This window comes from Ruditapes philippinarum, unplaced genomic scaffold, assembly GCF_026571515.1.
Source record: "Ruditapes philippinarum isolate M1 unplaced genomic scaffold, ASM2657151v2 ctg1359_1_1_1_1, whole genome shotgun sequence".
Taxonomy (NCBI): Eukaryota; Metazoa; Mollusca; class Bivalvia; order Venerida; family Veneridae; genus Ruditapes; species Ruditapes philippinarum.
This window is the reverse complement of record NW_026854958.1, coordinates 55286-77776: the sequence shown is the minus strand read 5'-3', so window position 1 is coordinate 77776 and position 22491 is coordinate 55286. Positions and strand designations below refer to the sequence as shown.

The window sequence follows — 22491 nt, the reverse complement described above, 5'->3', positions numbered from 1 at the left end:
TATTAAAAGAGGTTATGACCCTACTATTTTAAGACATACTGCATGTTTAGTGTTCAACCCTTTTACAGTTGGACACTACGCTTTCCTCTTTTGATTGCATCTGACGGACCAAGTGGGAGACTCTATGATGGATAGTTCGTAAAGCCCTTTGGGACTGAATTGTCTTAATGTTCGTCTTCTGCCTTGCTTCGTCGGGCCCTTGTAGGTGATTTTCTTGTTGCTCTGTCTTCCTTTAGGACATTGAGTACTTTTGTTATGGTCATTGGGTTTACTTTTATATGTTTCTACATGATCATTTTAGTGTTTTACTTCTTTAACCTTTTGTAACCATGACAACTGTTAGAATTTCACTTGGCGGGGATTCATTTTATTTACACTGTCTCGTTTATAGGAACATGGTGGGGCTAAGAGCGAGGTTTGGTGCACCATTAACCGGTTTAAACTCCCCAGCAGTCATTATTATGCTGCTGACCGTTCCAAGGCGGCGCCCCACTGTGTTCCTCAGATGTATGTCTATGTTGTTTCATACTGTTTTGGTGACACTTTTGCTTGTGTCCCTTGTTGTTTTCTCGTCTACGGTAAGTATCTTCCCCATTGCCTCTAGTTTTTATTTCTTTGATTACCCCCCCCCTTCCCCCGGTCTCCTTCCCCTTTGTGGGCCTATTATTATTTTCTTTGAATTCCTTATCAGTTACAAATTATTTATCATTTAATGATTAACGTGTCGTTGCCCTGTCCTTTTTATGTTTGGGGTCCGCCTGGGCTCCATGCCATTGGTTCTTGTTGCTGGTTCATATGGGGGTTGCGTTCATTGAACGCCGCCTTTCCTTGTTGATCTTGTTTTTCATATTTGATAGAGTGCAATATCGATTTGATATGGGTTTTTTTTTTTGGACTGGCAAAACGAAAATGCTGCTAATTTGAGAAGATTTGATCTAATAATCATTTGTATTGGGAGATTTGATTACATTTTATAAGGTGTGAAATGAAAGTATTGGCCATATACTTAATGTATTCTTGTGCATTTCAACAATAAGCTAATGTAGTAATTTTACGCTACAAAATGCGATACGCACTTTCATTAATAAAGATGTGACACTACATATATGTCACCTTATTGACACGTGAATATTTCTGAATATTTTGGTCACGCGGATAACTGAGTAAAACCTTTATGATTATAAAACAATGTCACTTATGTTGTTGCATTTGTTTTATGTATCGATAGTTTCAAATTTGTTTCGACTATAGTTAATTCATATATTATCTATTTCCTTATTTTTCTTCATTTTATAATATCTTTTAATACTTAATCGGGCAATTACTGTGCATATGGAGCACTGAAGAATTAAAACTATTTCCTTATTAAGATCGAAATAATCCAATGAAATCAGCTTTTTCACGCTTATTTCGATATTTCTGACATGAAATATGTCGATTTTTGCATGTGTTATAGTGTATGCACATGTTTCCTTATATTGCATTTTCGTGACGTAACTTGGAAACAAGATTTTGTTAATAATTTACGTCAAAACAGATAGAAGATCTATAATAATATAAAATGGACAAATAAAACAGATAGCCGACAGTGTATGTGCTTAATTTCTATTCAAATTTAACTTCTTTTTTATTCCATAGTTTATTTCACAATGGCATCACAAGGCTCAATTGTACCCCTGCATGAGTTTCACGCGTTTGTCGTCAGGTGTATGAAAGCAGTTAGGATCTCAGAAGAACATGGATCATCCCTGGCTGATCTTCTGGTATCTGCAGATTACAGGGGCCACTACAGTCACGGCTTGAACAGACTGGGTGAGTTTTGTATAAGTTTATATATAAGCAAAAAATAAAATAAATTTATCACGTGAGACACAAATTGTGCTTGGATATTCCACATCTATCTTGTACGATGATAAGATCTGTCCAGTTTGTGATATCTGTAAAATGGAGTTTGTTCTCAAACTACAAACCAGGAAAGTATCACAGGGGACCAACTGCTACACCATACGGCTCCCTCAGCATGTTTAGCTGATCATCCTTCACAACGACTCTTTCATTTATCTTGACGTCATATAAGTAAGTAAGTAAGGAAGGAAGGAAGGAAGGAAGGAAGGAAGGAAGGAAGGAAGGAAGGAAGGATGGAAGGAAGGAAGGAAGGAAGGAAGGAAGGAAGGAAGGAAGGAAGGAAGGAAGTAAAGTAAGTAAAGTAAGTAAGTAAGTAAATTGTTTATTATAGTGACATTGTGCATTTATCATTTCACATACATTTCAAGAATACATACAAAAACACACGGACCATTGCACCTATAAGTCACCTTATATGTAGACAGTATGCTCGTAGCTATCTGTAAGCACCACTTTATCACTGCTCCTTATGTAATTACAAGCGCTTGTATCTATAGGATATGACTTAGTCGGAAAGCTTATATTGAAATCTATCTCTTCTCCTGTAGATGATATAATACGAACATGTCTTGAATGATTAATTATCCCGCTGACAAAATGCTTTTCATCTTTTTGACATATCGAGTCATACTGTGTTGTCACTGTAATTGTTCTATCTATAGTTATGTCATTAGATTTTTTAACATCGCGAATGTCTAACTTTAAAGCACTATATAGCACTTGTTATCGCTACTTTATCCTCAGATACAGCAACACCGGACTATGGCATGTAAAATAACTGATATGATCCTACTTTCTCAAGTTTCTCATTGTAGACTAAAACCTGTTTATTTCTATTATCAACAGCAACAAGTCTTCCATTAGGGAAAAAATCAATCCCTGAATACAATGGCTCATTTATATCATCCTCTTCCTGCTTTAAATCAATGGACTTTACTGGTGTAAGTACCATTGCTTTGTTAAAAGGAACTATATTCCTGGCTACTTCTGACAGACAGACATTTAGAGTCAGTTGTCCTGGTACATAATCAAAGACTGACAGAGGAGAAGGTTTTAATGTTTCATCAAAATCAAAGCTTACAGTCACGGTCTCTAAAACATGACATTCTGCATCGACATTTGTGTGAAGAACATTGACGTCATTCTGCATCTTCTGCTCTACTATAAATTGTTGTACCAGAGATCCGTTCTGATGCACTTCGTCAATCGTTTCAAGACATGCTGTTATATCAGCTAGATATGTTTCGTTCCGAGACTGGTTTATTGTCAGCTTGTCTAATGTCTCATTCCGAAACGATTGAAAGTCTTTAAGAACGGAAACTTCCAACTCGTCAAACATTTTCATTACTTCATCCCGCTTTCGACGTATTTTGACTGGTATTTCTTTAGCATCTTCATCTAGTTTCTCTTTTGATGAGACAATGCTGTCCACGATTATGTTAGCCTTCTTTCTCACTTCCTCCATTTTAACCTTTAAAGTTGAACTTCTATTCGTTGACCTTTCAGCGACCTTCAGAATTTCCACAATACTGTGGCATTTACGATGATTAAGAATGGCACATGTACTGCAGCAGAGCTGATTATCATCTTCGCAGAAAAATTCTAAAACTTTCTGATGTTGATCACATTTGTCTAATCCTTTCATATAAAACGACCCTTGTTTTATTTTCGCCTCATTCGCGTTCACTAACTTGTGACTTTTTAAGAAGACGTGAGTATTGTGAACGTTGGAACAATCCAAACACTGAAATTCATTACAAGTTGGACAAAACTTTCCGCTGGTGTTTGTTTATCGTCATTCAAACATGGTTAACACAGAATTTCCTTAACTCGCCCGGACACTTCACCATTTCCCGCGTTGTTTAGAGCCATTTTATTATAAATTTATTCCAATCAAATGCAATGTCTATATACCTCTGCGTAATATATTGTAACTGGTTACCACTGGTACTATCGTTTGTCACTTTTTAGTATGAATTACGAGATAACACAAATATCAACTAGGAAGAATGCCACAGATAGATTCATACTGTATCTGTTGGTTGTGTGACAATGATTATTGGATATATGCAATCATTATCTATATTAAGATATATAGATGATCTTACATGTTGAATTTATTTAACGATTTTAATTAAATGATAAAATTCAAGACTGTGCCGAATGTAAGATTCTTCTAATTACGCAAGCCTTGGACATAATTAATATGTCACAATATATACCGAATATGCCTTTAAAAACAAATACTATGATTAGTAGTAGTTGTACATGACAATATGGAAGGATAGAGCTTCTTTGCTTATGATTATTGTTGTTTGAATAAATTTTTACTTGATAAATGCATAACTATTTGATTTGGATTTATTTAATTAATTTTATGTCCAAGACTAGATTTTGACACTACGGATCAGTCTACGAGGTATGATCAAAAAGTTCTGTGCCCGATAAACTTCTAGCCACTACACTGACAGTTTCACGCGATACGTCGATACCGATATCTTATTGAAGATAAGTGACCGAGTTACACGCGGTTATACACAGATTAAGTAACATAAAACACACTTTCATCAGTAGAGGGGTGTGTCATTTAGACCAAAGGGATGTCCCCCAGGGAAATCAATAAAGACTTCATGGATACACTTGGGAAGGAGTTCCCTTCCTATAGCACTGTACAAAATGGGTAGCTGAATTAAAGAGGGGCAGGGAGAGCATTGGAGATAATGAGCAGCCTGGGCATTTAAAAGAGGCAACCAACGATGAAACTGCTGAAGCTGTGTACGGTCTGGTCATGTGGGACAGACGGCGAGACCTGCGAAGTATTGCTAGGGAAGTGGGTATAAGCTTTGGTTCAGTTCAGGCAATTCTGACTGATGTCTATGGCATGTCAAAGGTTTACGCTAGACGGGTCCCAAGACAGTTGAGTGACGACCAGAAACGAACCAGGCTTGACATTTCAAGATATCTTTTGTCCCGCTACGAGGATGAACCTGATTTTATCTACAGGATCGTAACCATTAATTGGGTTCTCTGACTACCTGAAATTCATCGGGCCAAGAAATTTTTATCAATCCGCGTTTCTTGTAAATTCCTATCACTATAAAGCGCTAGGGAACATTGAAACTAAGATTGTGACGGAAAAAAAATTTACGGTCAATTTCTGTTAGAGAAATTCTAGAAATTATCAAGATAGAAGTACGTGCTATGAAATGCTGTTTTGTGCCAGGCCAGGATAGAATAGTATATGTCTAGTTTAAAAGATAAGAATAATCAATATATTTAAAGTGTATATAATAAAGGTTGGTTTTTCATATAACATTACGAAATTAACAACATTGAAATGTACACTTATTTAAAGGTGTTCTCTGTAACGATATTCAATGATAATTAATTTATAGATCTAGAAACTTGTTATTTGGCACCAAATGTTTGCCTTGAATTTGTTATTTGGCATCAAATATGTACAAGTAACTTAGATTCGTAGAAACATTACATTCTGTTTTGGTCATAAAGACCATCCGACTCATTCATTCATTCGTTTATTCATTCATTCATTCATTGACACATTTACTCACTCACTCATTCATTCATTAATTTATTCATTTTAGACATGTATATAACTGACGTGAAAACGAAGACAACCGTGGCAACAGGAAACCCAGAAATTGTCAAGGAAACCATAGCAACAGCGCTGGTAGAAGGCAATAATATCCTAGGTAAATATCAAATGTTTTTTTATCATACATTGAACGTTTTTTTATTTGTAGCATAATTATGAATTACATGTATGTTTATGTATGCTATTTTCATATGTATACGTGGCAGATTTTTTTTACCATATTGTGTTCTGAAATATACTATTACGCGTAGTTATCATGAGACGTAGACTTTTTTTAAGGGAACCGTTAAGCAGAAAAAAAGCGTACTCTAAATTTTCATTACATACATGTATATTCCATACAGCCATGTCGTACACTATAAATTGCAAGTTTTCGAGATTAACATATTTTTCAAATTTGTTACAGGACCTGTGATTGGCCGGTTCTGCATGGACCTTGCCATAAAGAAAGCAAAAGACGCTGGCATTGGCTGGGTGTCGGCACGAGGTATATCCTTACGCACGTGACTTGAAACCAATAACAATGAATGGATAATGTAAATTAAGAATAAATATCTTCCTCTTAAAAAATTTCCTTAATTTCATATAGTATTGTATTGTAAACTTCAGAGTTTATTGTAATGATAGAAATTTAAATGTTTGAATACAAAAATAGAACATTCAATGTTAGTTCATCTTCATCTTTGATATGAAGTGACAAATTTTGTTTGGCAGCAGACTTTGTACTTGTTATGTCCTCTTGGATAATTAGATCAATTTATATATGTTTCAATATTTTATGTAGACAAATTCGTGGCAATGCTTCTTTCCATTTATCCTTGAATACAATAATACATATATTATCATTGATATCAAAAATAATTATAAACTTGTACTTTTTCATTTATTTGATGCTTTTTTTAAATGAAATAATGAATAAAACAGAAACACCAATATAAGCTAATACTGAGAAAATGAAAAGCATAATGTAACTTATTTTGAATAGGTTCAAATCATTTTGGAATCGCCGGCTGGTATGGTCTGCATGCATTAAAGCACGGAATGATTGTAAGTTAAGTTCGAAGCATTGAAATAAATGCATATGTCCTGAATGAAGATTCTTTTAACATTATTTCTATCAGAATTAAACAAAAACAATCAAACTATTAAATCATTTGTATCTTGGATTCCAGTATATTCCAACTTTAATACTGATATATTCAAATAAATAAATGATATAAACCACTCAATGTATATTTGGTAATGTATGTTTTTTTTTCTTTTTAGATATTACTAATAAGTTATTTCAAATACTCTTCTAAAATAGGTCATACTCTTGCTCTTATATTTTCATATAACTTTTTTTCTGCGCAATAGATCACCACAGATATTACCAGTCTGAATCATTAGCATTTTTTATCACTGTTAATCTAAAAGGATATTATTTCTATCATGTAGGGTTTTGGTATTTATAAATACTCCCTTTTTTTGGTTTTCCCACAAGACCCCAAACGGGAAAAATTGCTGGGGTACCAACCAATATTGTTGCCGGCACCAGCCCAAGAGGGCAAACAGTTTCGTAAAAAGATATGGCTTAACCTTTTTTGGCATTTGGCGTTTAGGGAAAAGGTTAAATTTTTTTTAGGGTTTTTAATTTTGGGGTTTTTTTTCTTTTTTTTTCCCGGAAAAAAAAAATTGGGGAAAAAAAAAAATTTTATAGTAACATTTTATTTATAACCCTTTAAAGCTAAAGGACTTTTTAAAAGTCAGGAAAAACAAATCACAAAAAAAAATCATAAAACCAAATTTTATGATTTTTTGTTCAAAATTGTTCCAGCCGTTTTTAAAATTGTTACCCCAAATTTTTTGCATTAAATGACAATGTATAGACAAACTTTTTAAACCAAACCCTTTTCCCTTTTCTAATTTTTTTTTTGGCAACCCACGTGATCCCTTTTATAAATTTAAAACACAAAATGTATTTTTTAATATAGTTTTGAAATCCTCACCCACAAAAATTTAAAAATACTATGAAAGGGCCAAATCCTATGAGGTTTTAAAAATATTTAATTTGAAAAAAAAATGAGAAAACCTTTTCCCAAAAAATTTTCAAAATTCCAACCTTTAAAATTTTTAGATAAAGGGGCGCCCCCTTTCTGGGCCAAACCCATTTTTTTCGGCTGGTCGGCGGGTTGGAATTTAAAGGCTTTTAAACAAAAACTACTGATCCCAAACAAGCAAAGTTTAAGTCCTCTTGGGTCAAAGGCCCCCAATCTAAGGGAAAAATGTTTGTTTATCATTTTTATATAAATGCTAAAATTTTCAATTTTATTATTTGTTTTCTTACTCTCAAAAATTTTCCGTTTTTCTCTTTTTGTCCCTTTAATTTTTTCCTCCTTTTCCCAATTTTTCGATTAAACCCCATTTTCCCCCACGTTTTAAATTTATTAATGAATGCTCCCTCCATAATTTCTTCTTTATTTGAAGGCGTTAAAAGTGCGTTTTAGTTTGAATTTAACATAAAAACAATATAATCGATTGTTAAAAAATTTTTGGGCCCCTTCTCAAAAAGAACAAAGGGGAAAATTTTCCACGGGGTTCCCAAATTTGAGTATTTTTTTTCCGGGGGTTTTAATTATTAAATTTTGAAAAATTCTTTAAAAAATTTTTTAAATTGAAAATTTTGATATTTTTTTTGTTTAGAAATTTTTTTTCGTTTTTTTTCTAAATAATCCTTTCCCGAGATTATTAAAAGTTTGGAATTTCCCGGCATGGGTGGGGTTTTAACCCCCCGGTTTATATTTTCCGACCATACTAAAATTATCTAAACCTACGATAAATATTCCGTACTATGGACAATTAGGTTGTATCCGTTGAAGCTTCTTTCACTATGATGGACTTGCAATATGAATGATATGTCATTTATCAAATTTATGAATTAATCTTTATTTCTCCGTTTTTGAATTCTTTATCAACTAAGTCAGTGCAAAGAATAATGTGTTTGTAATTTGTTTTAAGCCGGGTACAAGGGCTATGGATTGTCAATGATGGTAGATATTTTCTGTGGAATACTCAGTGGTGCCAATTACGCTCACCATGTCCGGAAATGGAAGGAATCTCATAGACAAACAAACTTGGTACACAAACCTTATCCGATCTCTGCGTTATTTAGGTCTTAAAGAAAGTAATTGAAATTATAAAATAAATAGTAAGCATTACTTAATATCCGATTATTCTAAAGTGACAGCATGTAGCAAATTTCAACTGTAAACATCGCTCGAATCAAGTTAAAATAATAGTATTCATTAACTTTGGCTTTTTTGTTATACCGGTATTTTATTTTAAAGATACATGTAATTATAAAAGTGAAACAAATGTACTACGAATTTCAACCTGCATTAAATAGCCTTCCATTGTCAAATTCTTAGTTATTCCATCGAAATCAGCATTCCATTGAAATAAGCCAGCGTTATTTCGGTTTTGACATTACTGTGTATGTATTCTATGCTTAATGAGGGCCGGTCCAGCCTTTCAGACACTGAGAGTACGGACCCTTTTTGACTCATCAAATCACAAACTGTCTTCTATAGCTGTGTTGATACAAAAATCATACTCTCGTTTCAGGGCCAGTGCTTTGTTGCAGTAGACCCGGAAGCGTTTGCGCCTGGGTTTGCAGACAGACTAAGTGATCTCATGCAACATTGTAGGAATCTTGAACCAGTAAGTCTATACATTGGATGTCGAAAACATTTATTACCCTTCGTTGGATGTAATATACTTGGGATTTTGCTATCCATGTCTGTCTTTCAGTCCGTTGACTTATGAATGAGCTACTGAGTGGTTTAGAAAAATCCTAAACAGTGAATGGATTAATAACATCGTGTTAAACTATTTTAGGTGCTGATAGATTGAATTAGAGGGAATGCCCGTTCATCAAGCATGGTTCCATTTTGTAAGCGTAAAACTTTGCATATAAGCAGTTTAGTTCATATAACTGTAAATCAGTATGTATTCATTTCTTGCGCAATTAATAGTAAACAAATCTCGTTGCAGCAATTTAACATTTGATATTAGTCAATATAGATAATATATAACTGGTCAAAATTAATATGTTAGTCGAATATTATCAATAAAAACATATTTCAAATAGGCAGATGGTCAACCTGAAGTGTGGGTAGCCGGTGATCCGGAGAGAGTACACATGGAAAAATGTGACAATCAAGGTGGAATCTGGTACCATCCAAACCAAATTAAAAATGCCGTAAGTTTTTTAAAGTCTACCCTGTAAATATATATATCGATGATTTGATCTCATTTGTCATTTAAGCTTGTTATTTTTCTTAATTAATTAATTAACAAGTAGTTTTGACTTCCGAGAGTTTATCCAAAACAACGTTGACTTTTGTATATAATATACCGATTTAAGTGCTGATTTTTTAATTATATTTTTTAGATAGTACAGCAGAAATCCGGCTGATTTTCAAAGAAACTATCATTTTGTAAACAGATATACTTTCATTGAATGAAAATTTAGTACACATGTGCATGCGAAGCAATACGTTCTGCGGCACTCACGCCCCGATATTGTCGTCTGCCAACATTTCAAAACAACATGCATATTCTAGCATTAACAAACACTTTTAAAGCAGCATGCCTCCAGATTCATGCTTATTTTCATGAAAATTTCGAAAATGTTTTTAAAAGTAAAATATTGTGAGGTGAACAAAGAAAGTAATTTACACATTGCAAACGGCACTTACAATCTACGTTAATAACAAAAAAGAGGTCAAATTATACATAAATACCTCTCACTGCATTAGTTACGCAGTAGAATTATAGTGATTTATACTGAAAAATACAGTAATTAATCGCATATAATATGTAAATGATTAATTAAATATTGAATATTTTAACTTCTTTAAAGATCTAAATACATTTTTCTAAAGAATTTCTTGAAATATTTTAGCTCATCTTGGCGTGCAGCTTTAAAGGTTTCTAGGTATCGTGCATAGTAATGCACAAATTATGAACCTTTCTTTATACGATTTTACTTTTTCGAAATTGTGCTTTTGTCCTTGACCGTCTACATATTTAATGAACCTAAAAGGATATAACAACCATACCTCTCGATCTTTAGAACCTTTGGTAATGGAATAATTTATACAGAATAATGGATGTACAAATAAATATTAAAATTAACTCGACATACAATATATACACTCGATGTTAAATAGAATATTTTTATTTTATTTCAGAATGATATAGCTGCGTCATTACAAATTGAACCAATTAAAACGTTGTAGAAGGCTGGACGCAATTTTGTGATCACTGTCAAATTGACACACTGTCAAAACATTTTTACTTTGTGTTTTTGCTAAAGGCATATAATTCTGATAATTTACACATGCATATGATTTATATAACATATTTGTTATAAAAATCCGTGATCGAACTAATTGCAGCTTTCTTAAGCACACTATTTGTGTTATTAAGTATATGTATTTTTCTCCTATCCATTTATATCATTGTGGTCAAATTAAACCCACAATTTACTTCTTCTTTGTTGTCCGTTGTACACAACTACAAAACTTGATAGTCTCCATGTATTTCTCTATAGCAACCCTACACTTTCCGGAAATGCCAGTAGATTCAAATTTCAAATTACTACATTGAACGTTTGAAAGAAATCTTACTCATTCATAATAATGGACTCGAATAAAAAGGTGTCTTTCATCTAGTCATACATACATAACAATATCAGAAACAACAATATACGGAATAAAAAATAGTCTAATATTTGCGTAAAGGTAACTTCCACGAACAAGTAAGAAAAGAAATTATTAGATACACATTGAAACAAAATATTTCATATAATTAATACATTTGAAAAAGGGGTGAACCGTATCCATTTCGCCCGAACTTTATCATTGTAATTCAAATCAGCAATGCATTAGTGCGATAAGAAAAATGTAAATCTATAATATTTTAACCATAAAAACCACGGTATTGCTAAACAACCGTGAGAAAGGGAACAGAAGATTTGCAGAAATCGCTTGTTTTGATGAACGAGTGTGACACCGGTTATAAGAAATAACTACATACTCAATTGTTCTGATAAAAAAACGTTTCTGATATACCATGGATTGCTTGTACACTTATTTGCTATAAAACACTGCGTTTCATCTTGTCAAAGTGAGCGCGCGTTCCGTTAAAAAACCCATGTAATATTGACACATTCATAACTTCTAAACTGACTAGAAGAAGTGACTTAAGCTAGGCGTTTTGTAAACACCCCGAAGCAATTACTTCCCCTGATCAATACATCCTATTTTTGTAATTTAATGAATATTTCGTAAAAATAACGAAAGTGTTTTGTACGATGTTCCGTTTGGACAATCGTGATTGTTTTATTTCGTCCGTACCGGCGATGCAAGATGGTACAATGGTGTAAATGCGATGGAAGCAAGGTAGGTCTTGAAATTAAAGACTTCTTTTAAATTAATATTCTCGCTTCTTTCAATTTTCAAAGTGAATACAGGTGGGGACGCAGCTTTGCAGTGACATTATGCTCATATTTTTTCGCTGTCCAGTTGAATTCTTCTGCTTCCTATGTAATCTTCACAGTTTATTTTTAAAAATTCTGGATTTTCCATTTTTATTTTGTTTGATTTTTACTTGTTAAACGTTTATTTTTTAACAAAGTGGCGAAAAATGCCAAACGCACTTTTAGAGTTGAATGATTTTATCTACAAAGTTGTAAGCATATTAATTCTACACAATCATAATTATTATACATGATATGAAGCGATGCAGATGAAATACCGCCGATGTTCAGAGTGAAAACGTGTCAAACAATATAATTTTCACATAGATATACTGATAAGAGGGTCATTTTAGTTTTAAATTATATTTACACGGTTCATGTGAATACAGGTGCCATATAATCTGGTGAGTATGTTATAATTATTTTTACTTATGAAATATATGAAATAGTTTAGATTTATGCTAATCTAACAGATTCTTTAAGTATGGGTAAGAGTTTGTATTAAGACGACCGTAGGGAGTTTTATCGAACTCTTACCCATATAACTGCAAATCGGCTCTTACAACTCGATATCAGATAAAAATATAGAAAGTGTCACCTCTTTAATTAAGCATAACATTATTTTTCCCCAGCAGTCACGTACAAACAAGGATTGGGTCCAATTACTTAAAACATGAGTTGTAAAACAATGAGTTTCAACAATACCTATGATTGTTTATGCAATTCATTCCTGTCATCCAATTTTTATCGAGCCAAATTCGATATTTCTGACATAAAATATGTCGATTTTGCACGTGTTACAATGTACATGTATGTTCATGTTACCTAATATTGAATTTGCCTATCATTACTTGGAAGCAAGATTTTGTTTAATAATTTACATTAACACAAAAAAGCATATCGAGTTTTAAAATATAAAGACAAGTAAAGTAGGACTTAGAAAGATTTGAAATAAAATAAAAGTGGACAAATGAAACGGATAGCCAACATTGTGCTTAATTTCTATTCTAATAAAACTTGTTTCATTTCACAGGTTATATCACAATGATGTCAGAAGGATCAATTGTTTCCCTGCACGAGTTTCACGCATTTGTCGTAAGTTGTATGAAAGCAATTGGGATCTCAGAAAAACATGGATCATCACTGGCTGATCTTCTGGTATCTGAAGATTACAGGGGTCACTACAGTCACGGCTTGAACAGACTGGGTGAGTTTTGTATAAGTTTTAAATATAACCAAAAAGTCCTGCTATGCTGGTATCAAATACTTTAATCGTGTTGTATTATATATACGGGAAATCTGTAAATGGACGGTAAGTAGAGGCCAAAGTTCTGCAGACAACAGGGACCACTACAGTCACGACTTGAACAGACTGGGTGAGTTTTGATTTAACTTTCACGATTTCATCTTCATTAATACACGATTTCAACTTCTAGAATTCACCTTCAATTTCAACTTCTCAAATTCAACTTCGTGAAATTACTACTTCAACTTCAAGAATTCAAGATTAGAACTTCATGAATTGAAATTGTGAATTCCTGAAGTTGAAATCGTTAATTCATGAACTTAAAATCGTGATTTCACGAACTTGACATTGAGAAGTTGCAATCGTGAATTCATAAGTTAAAATCGTGAATTCGTGAATTTGAAATCGTGAAATCATGAAGTTGAAATCGTGAATTCGTGAAGTTGAAATCGTTAATTCGTGAAGTAGAAATCGGGAATTCATGAAGATAAAATCGGGAAATCATAATTTTGAAATGCCCCCACCGGTCTTTCGTACTTTCGCAAGGAGCTGACAACTTTTGTACATGTCAGAGGTGAGGTTAAAATGTAAAAAAAAGGACGACAGAAAAAAGTAAAAGTAATAAATCAATTTCACAACGAAAAGACCTGCACCCCAGAAAAACAAGGAAAGGGAATTTCATTCAAAACGGGGATATTTTTAATTCGGTAATAAATTTTATATAATGTAATCTAAATATATAATATTTAAATGAGGTTAAAATTTAAAGTTTTCTTTCATATCAAATGATAAACAAGGAAAACAAACATTATAGTAATTTTATTTTGACTTATACAAACATTGAGATACATTACATTTGTTATACAAAGTTCATTATTTATAATACAAAAGATACATAATATTTTTAAAACAAAGTTCATCATTTATAATACAAAAGATACATTACATTTTTAATACAAAGTTCATCTTTTATGATACAAAAGATACATTACATTTGTAATACAAAGTTCATCATTTATGATTAAAATGATGCATTACAATTGTAATACAAAGTTCATCATTTATAATAGAAAAGATACATTACATTTGTAATACAAACTTCATAAATTATAATACAAAAGATACATTACATTTGTAATGAAATGTTCATCATTTATAATACAAAACATGCATTACATTTGTAATACAAAGTTCATCATTTATGATACAAAAGATACATTACATTTGTAATACAAAGTTCATCATTTATAATACAAAAGATACATTACATTTGCAATAAATAGTTCATAATTTAAAATACATTATACACTCTACAAAGATATACAATATTGATTTTAAAACAGAATGCTATGTTGAAGGAAATATTCATTTAGCATATAAAAGTTCATTATATTTTGTCAAATTCAGGTATGTTGTACTGATACGTCTTAAATCTAGTATGTAATTAAATCTGATTTCATGGTATTTAAGATGAGATAAATGTAATCTTTGTCCATTATATAGGAATGTTAGCAACTAGAAAATGGTTGCTGATAATGCGGAAAAGAATTTCAAAATATAAGATGTTATAAAAAAATAAGAAGAATAATACACATTATTGAATTGATATGCAATATTGATGATCATTAATAATGTATATTTCAGTAACAACACGTTGATTTCTTCTTCTTAATTCTTATAACATAGACAGTCATTTTAGTTTTGAAGTATAAAGTTGCACACATTAAAAAAAATCTCAACTTTTGATATTGTTATTTTTCACTGATGACTTATCGTGCTTTATTAATTGTTAAACAAAACAATGTCAAAAATCAACGTCTTCAATATGATATCTTAAACTTCTGTAGTTGTCTTTTACCATTACATGAGTTTGTTATTGCAAGAAATGATTTACCACGTGAAACACAAATTCTACATGGATATTTCATATCTAACTTGTACGATGATAAGATCTGTCCAGTTTGTGATATCTGTACAATGGAGTTTGTATTTTCACTACAAACCAGGATAGTATCAGAGGGACCAACTGCTACACCATACGGCTCTTTGATCTGATCATCCTTCACCACGACTCTCGTGTTTGTCTTGACGTCATATATGTACACAGTATGCTCGTATTTATCTGTAAGCACCACTTTATCACTGCTGCCTGTGTAAGTACAAGCGCTTGTCGATATAGGATATGCCTTATTCGGAAAGTTAATATTGAAATCTTTCTCTTCTGCTGTAGATGATATAATACGAACAGGTGTTGAATGATCAACTGTCCCGCCGACAAAATGTTTATCATCTTTTTGACATATCGAGTCATATTTAGATGTCACTTTAATTGTTCTATCTAAAGTTATGTCATTAGATTTGTTAACATGGAGAATGTCTAACTTTAATGCACCGCCACTTGTTATCGCTACTTCATCCTCAGATACAGCAACAACGGATTGTGGCCGGTAAGATAACTGATATGATCCTACTTTCTCAAGCTTCTCGTTGTAATCTAAGAATTTCATGTTCATATTATCAACAGCAACAAGTCTACCATCAGGTAAAAAATCAATCCCTGAATACAATGGCTCTTTTACATCATCCTCTTTCTGCTTCAAATCAATGGACGTTAATGGTGTAAGTATCATTGCTTTGTTAACAGGAACTATAGTATTGGCTACCTCTGATAGACAGTATTTTAGAGTCAGTTGTCCTGGTATATAATCAGCGACTGACAGAGGAGGAAGTTTAAATGTTTCATGAAAATCAAAGCTTACACTCACGGTCTCTAAATCATGACATTCTGCATCGACATTTGTGTGAAGAACAACGACGTCTTTCTTCATCTTTTGCTCTACTATGAACTGCTGTACTAGAGATCCGTTCTGATACACGTCGTCAATAGTTTCCAGACACGTTGTTATATCAGCTAGATATTTTTCGTTCTGAGACTGCTTCATTGTCAGCTTGTCTAATGTCTCTTTCCGAAAAGATTGAACGTCTTTAACAACGGAAACTTCCAAGTTGTCAAACATTTTCATTACTTCATCCCGCTTTCGCCGTATTTTGACTGGAATTTCTTTAGCATCTTCATCTAGTTTCTCTTTTGATGAGACAATGTTGTCTACGATTTTGTACGCCTTCTGTCTCACTTCCTCCATTTTAACATTTAACGTTGACTTTGCATTTGTTGACCTTTCAGCGACCTTCAAAATTTCTACAATACTTTGACATTTACGATGATTAAGAATGGCACATGAGCTGCAGCAGAGCTGATTCTCATCTTCGCAGAAGAATTCTAGAACTTTCTGATGTTGATCACATTTGTCTAATCCTTTCATATCAAACGAGCTTTGTTTCGTTTTCGCCTCATTCGCATTCACTAATTTGTGACTTTTTAAGAAGGCGTAAGTGTAGTGAACTTTGGAACAATCCAAACACTGAAATTCATTGCAAGTTGGACAAAACTTGTCTGCTGTTGTTTGTTTATTGTTATTAATGCATGGTTGACACAAAATTTCCTTTACTCGCCCGATCACCTCACCATTTCCAGCATTTTTTTCAGCCATTTTGATATAAAATTATTTATCAAATGCAATGTATATATACCTTTGTGTAATATATTGTACCTTGTTACAACTGGTACTATCTCTAGTCGGAATGCGAAAGTAAATAGATTTATCTTATTCACTTGGATCCCCTTAGTATGTATGCCAATCGGAACGTCCTCGGCTATTATCTATAATAACCTTATCCGAAGACTGGCGGAAAGAGCCGAATAGTTGCGATTGTATTCATGATTTTTCCGATCACAACTTGTCGGCCCTTTCCGTCGGTCTTCGGATAAGTATATACACCCATTGACAGTCTCTATATGGAATCGATCAACAGTTATTTGCCTTTCGTTGACCACAATAAGGAAGTAAATCCGCATTTAAGAGTGCCTGTATTTAATGCCAGATATAAATGAATAATTGAATGAAAGAGATAGAAAAAAGGCCATTTCCTGACAGAATTCATTTCAAATAGTTGGTAAATGCCAATTTTGATCCAGATTTTATGCGAGTGAGTGTATTTTTAGTGTTTTTCTACATGACAGAACTCACATGGTTCCGGCTAATAACTGAAAACTGTCAGACTGATGTATTTTGAACTGAAATGCTGTGGAAAAATGATGAATGACCCCTAGTTTGCTATAGCTGGAATTATTCATCTTGGATGGTACTATAAGCACAAGTGACTTTGATTTGATTGGAGAGTTAGTAAAATTGCCACAGGGTTTAATGTTTATATAGAACATATAGTGAAATTAATTGTGGTCTGCGGCCTGATTTGAACTACGTAAATAACCGAGGTATATCGAGTGAAAAAAACACCAGTTGTTTCCCTTATCCTTCTCTTATGCTAAAACAATGCAAATTTAGCCATTTTTAAACCGCTAGTTTGAATAATAATATCATGGATATTACGATTAATTAATGCTTTTCAATCAGTTTATAACGCTGTTGTCTGAAATTTATACTCGTTCTCCGTCATGTATAGGCTTTTTCTGTCTTGTTTGGCCATTCAGATAAAAATTGAGTGTTCTTGTTCTTGTTGCTGGTTCATGTGTGGGTTGCGTTCATTAAACGCCTCCTTTCCTTGTTGATCTTGTTTATCATGTTTCAACATAAATATTAATATCGAGTAGAATTATGTCTTGTTCGGTAATTGAGATAAAACGTGAATGTCTACCAGTAATAATGGGTAGAATTTATGTATTAAAAGTATAAAAAGCAGGGCGATATATCCGTTGCTTTTCAACAGCAAAAAAAGATATTAAACATATGTACGATAACACACATATCAATGAGGAAGAATGCTCTAGATAGATTCACACTGTATCTGTTTGTTGTGTGACAATGATTATTTGTTATCATATCAAAGAATTCAATATCTATATTGACATATATATTGAGATATATAGACGATCTTACATGTTGTATTTATTGGACGAATTTCAAGGTTGTGTCGAATGTAAGATTATTCTAATCACGAAAGCATTGAACATAATTAATATGTCACAGCATCGTAAAAAACCACGTATAAACCGATATACAATGATAGTTAATTGACAAGATCTAAAAACTTGTTATTGGGCATCAAATGTTTGTCTTCAATTTGTAATTTGGCATCAAATATTTGCAAGTAGCTTTGATTCTTAAACATAACACATTAAGCTCATCCGATTCATTCATTCATCCATTCATTCATGTATGCACTCATTCATTAATTCATTCACTTATTTTAGACATGTATATTACGGACGTGAAAACGAAGACAACCGTGGCAACAGGAAATCCAGAAATTGTCAAGAAAACCATAGCAACGGCGCTGGTAGAAGGCAACAATATACTAGGTAAGTATTAAATGGTTTTTGTCATACACTGATAATTTTTGTATGAATTATGGTACGTAGCATACAAATTACATGCATGTATACTACTTTCATATGTATGTCAGCTTTTATACAACTCAATCTGGACACGCAGACATTTTAAATGCCCAATAAACCTCAGCAATGTTATCATGTTTATTTCTCAAGAGTTTTCATTTTAGTTTTTTTGGCCTTCAGTCATAGTTTACTGGCCATATATAGCTGAACCAACTTTCGCTTCTTTTGTGTTTTATCAATGAGTATATTTATTGTGATTTATTATTTTGTATGGAAGTCAAAATACTACTTTATTTAGCTACTTTTATGACAAATTGTTTCACATACAATGCTAGTTTCTCTGGTGATAAGCATTTAAGATGTTCTACATACATTATTTCAACATTGAAAAACACATATTTGCCTTTCCACAGAAGGAAACAAATATTCCTTTTTGAGGCATGTGCCTTTAAAGGGTACCGTACGCAGAAAAACATGTACTCTAAATATTCATTTCATAACTATCTTACTTAGACATGTTGCACATTATCATCTTAATTTATAGCGAGTAAAGCACAACTCGACTTTAGGTAGATGTTGTAACTTTTCGAGATTTTCATATTTGTAACAGGACCTGTGATTGGTCGGTTTTGCATGGACTTTGCCATAAAGAAAGCAAAAGAAGCCGGTATTGGTTGGTTGTCGGCGCGAGGTATATCATTATGCAAGTAAAACCAATAATAATGAAAGGCTAATATATATTAAGAATAAAGATATTCTTTTTAAATATTTCCTTTTAATTTTCATATAGTTGTGTACAGTAAATTTAAATGTTTGCAGATCACCCATAGTAAGATTTATCTTTAACACGAAGTGACAATTTCTTACTAAAATTATCTTATTCTTTATTGTCCTGTTGTCATTTTGTTTAGTTGCAGCTATTTTTCATGTAATGTACATGTCCTCCTTGATAGTTAGATCTATTTATTTCTGTTTCAATACTTTATATGTAACCTTTTTTTGTGACAACGCTCCTTTTCATTTTTAGCCGATGCATATTATTTAGTTTAATAAAATTACAGTAGTAAAAATATAATCACGGAGATCAAAATAATTTTACTATTAACCGTGGTCAGGATTGACCAGTTCTTTCCTATTTCACATGTGCCTTATGCCCCAGAAATGCATTTATTTTAATTTCCCAAAAGCCGTGATTTTGGTTTCCTGTTATAGTTTCCAAAACGTTTGTCATTTGCAAGTTACCTAAACCATCTTGCCCTTCTGTATCGTTTTTGCAATAAGTAGATATAGAGATTTAGAGATGTAATATTTTGTATGAAGGTCAAAACATTACTTTATTTACAGTTTGCTATATTTATGACAAACTATTTCACAATTATCGCTATATCATTCAGGCGATAAGCATATAACATGGCGTTAACTAATATTTAAACATTATAAAATTTATATTTCCATTTCCTAAAGAAGAAAACATTTTTTTAGGCAAAATGTGCCTTTAATTGAAATAATAAAAAGGAACAGTGACCCCAATGTCAGTTAATACTTAAAATATGAAAAACAGACAAACTTAATTTAATCTTTTATTTAACAGGTTCAAATCATTTTGGAATTGCTGGATGGTATGGTCTGTATGCATTAAAGCACGGAATGATTTAAGTTCAACACATAAAGTACGGAAGCAAATTGATGCCATTTAATTTTGCAATTACTTATTGTCTTTATATATAGTTAGAAAATGACAGCAAGTACATGTATTGAATGTAAGAGAAATTGCACGAAGTCTAACTTTGACACTGTTTTAAAAAGTTCAAAAGTTATTTACTATTAGAAAAACAAAACATAGCCAGGTGTCTCTCTATTGTAATAAAAATGTTTAACAAGTTTTTTCTTTGTTATTGTTCTTTCGTTTCATCATAACTTAACATCAGATACAATCAAGGAAAAAAAGAGGAAAATGATCTGTTTGACTTTAATACAAACACAACAGCTTTAATGTTTTAGTTTAACGAACTGTTATCGTATTAATCAGCTTAGATGTAGTATCGCACGATCATTTAGGCCCCTTAAAATATTTTTAAATGCGTATAATGTCAATGTTGCTGACAATAAATATTGTCTTTAACAGTTTTTATTGTCAACTCTACTCTTTGAGTTTCCATTCGAAATATTTAAGATATTTCACCAGGACGTTAAATGCCTCACGCACATAAAAGGATGCTCGCCAACTCGTTATCTAAAGTTGGTGAAAATAAAAGATTTGGGACTTACATGACGTGACTTATATGGCTATACGTGTACATTGTTTTCGTTGTATATTTGTCTATGTTTTAAATATGTATAAATGAGACTATGTATAATAAAGAATATATATATATATGTCATTGTTTGCAGAAGTATGCAACTTATTTCTATACACAATAAAATAATACAGTAGAAACATCTTTCTGTAGTGATAAATTTTGTAAATACATGTATTCATTTTTATGGTCAAATAAACAGAAGTTGAGTTCGGTTTGTAACGATAGATGCTAGCAAAGATCTTATGCATAGGGCCTAAACTATTCTACATAATTTGAAATGAATATAAAATGGACGAATGTAACTAAATAAACAAATAATACACTGACTTACAGCTACAAGGTAAATTCCATACAGCTAACTCTCTTCCACTTGGCTGCAAACTCCAAGTCGCAGACAAGATCTTAATTTTGCATAATAGATCTAGATGTAAAAAATGAATTAAATGTTTAGTTTTCACTGATCTTCATTCTTCTGAAAAAAATGATTGTAATATATTGGACAATTTCTTATCATTATTTTGATTTTGACGAGGTTTATTAGCATTGTAACATTGATTCTTTAAAGCTTAACTCAATCTGAAAAAAAGAGAAATTTTCAAAGAAATTGTTTAAAATATCATATTTTTACATTGTGTACGTGAATCCGTGTTTCTGTTGAATGGCCGAATATTTTGTTTTCTGAGTATAAAAGTCATCTTTCGCATAGGGTGATATCAATTGAAATTTTAAAGATAATTCAAACCATACCTCATTTAAACACTGATTTCTCGGATTCGAGACTGACACAACAATAGAATAATTTTCTATAAAATGGCTTTCCGTTGATATACCCAAGCAATTGTTTATTTTTAATTTGCTCATATGTGCTTACTCCCTTTTCTTATATTTGATTTCTTGATTGTTAACGCATATTCGAATATGGTAACATCCTAAGCATACCTGCATAATCAATTAGCAGCTACGAATATGTTAATCAATCTACGCCCAACTTATTGATTTCATTTTTGATATTTTATTTTTCCTACCTATTACTTTTTTTATTGTTGTGTGTAGTACAATACTACAAAACATGAAAGTCCACAACATCAAACTCCATCTATTTCTCTATAGCGACCCAGTTCTTTCAGGAAATGCTAGTTTATTTATCAACGTTCATATTATATTATTATATTGAACATTCAAAAAGATTTTTCTGACTCGTTTATAATGATACTATACTGTAAAAAAAGTTTCTTTCATCTAGTCATACATACATTTCAATAAAGGAAACGACAATATACGGAATAAAAAATAGACTTACATTTGCGTAAAGGCAATTTCCGCGAAAAAGTGAGAAGAAATAATTAGATACACTTTGAAATAAAATATTTCATAAATTAACAAATAAGAAAAAAGGAGTGTCCCGTATCCATTTCGCCCGAACTATATAATTGTAGTACAAAATAGCAATGCATTAGTGCGATACAAAAGTAAATATGTAATATT

General features: G+C 32.2%; 2 protein-coding genes and 1 long non-coding RNA gene across 5 annotated transcripts in view; all 3 read left to right on the top strand.

Moving 5' to 3' along the window:
- The window catches only part of LOC132741605 (uncharacterized oxidoreductase YjmC-like), a 41837-nt gene that overhangs the window by 3440 nt on the left and 15906 nt on the right, over nt 1-22491 (top strand). For 2 of the 3 annotated variants that reach the window (XM_060729815.1, XM_060729817.1), the window contains exons 2-3: nt 1639-1812; nt 5511-5618. In XM_060729815.1, coding sequence (XP_060585798.1) covers nt 1639-1812; nt 5511-5618 — 282 coding nt within the window. Of the gene's footprint in view, nt 1-1638; nt 1813-5510; nt 5619-5927; nt 6009-6506; nt 6569-22491 lie in introns of all 3 variants that reach the window. The other variant, XM_060729816.1, reaches the window with a different exon arrangement.
- LOC132741610 (uncharacterized) lies at nt 8519-10768 on the top strand. Its single transcript, XR_009627303.1, has 3 exons — nt 8519-8637; nt 9651-9761; nt 10756-10768. It is a non-coding gene; the product is annotated as an uncharacterized LOC132741610 (long non-coding RNA).
- Nucleotides 13080-20591, top strand: LOC132741607 ((2R)-3-sulfolactate dehydrogenase (NADP(+))-like). The gene is made up of 4 exons (XM_060729821.1): nt 13080-13251; nt 18563-18670; nt 19317-19397; nt 20298-20591. Exons 1-4 carry the CDS (start codon nt 13089-13091, stop codon nt 20360-20362), a joined length of 417 nt encoding a protein of 138 aa, XP_060585804.1. The 5' UTR covers nt 13080-13088; the 3' UTR covers nt 20363-20591.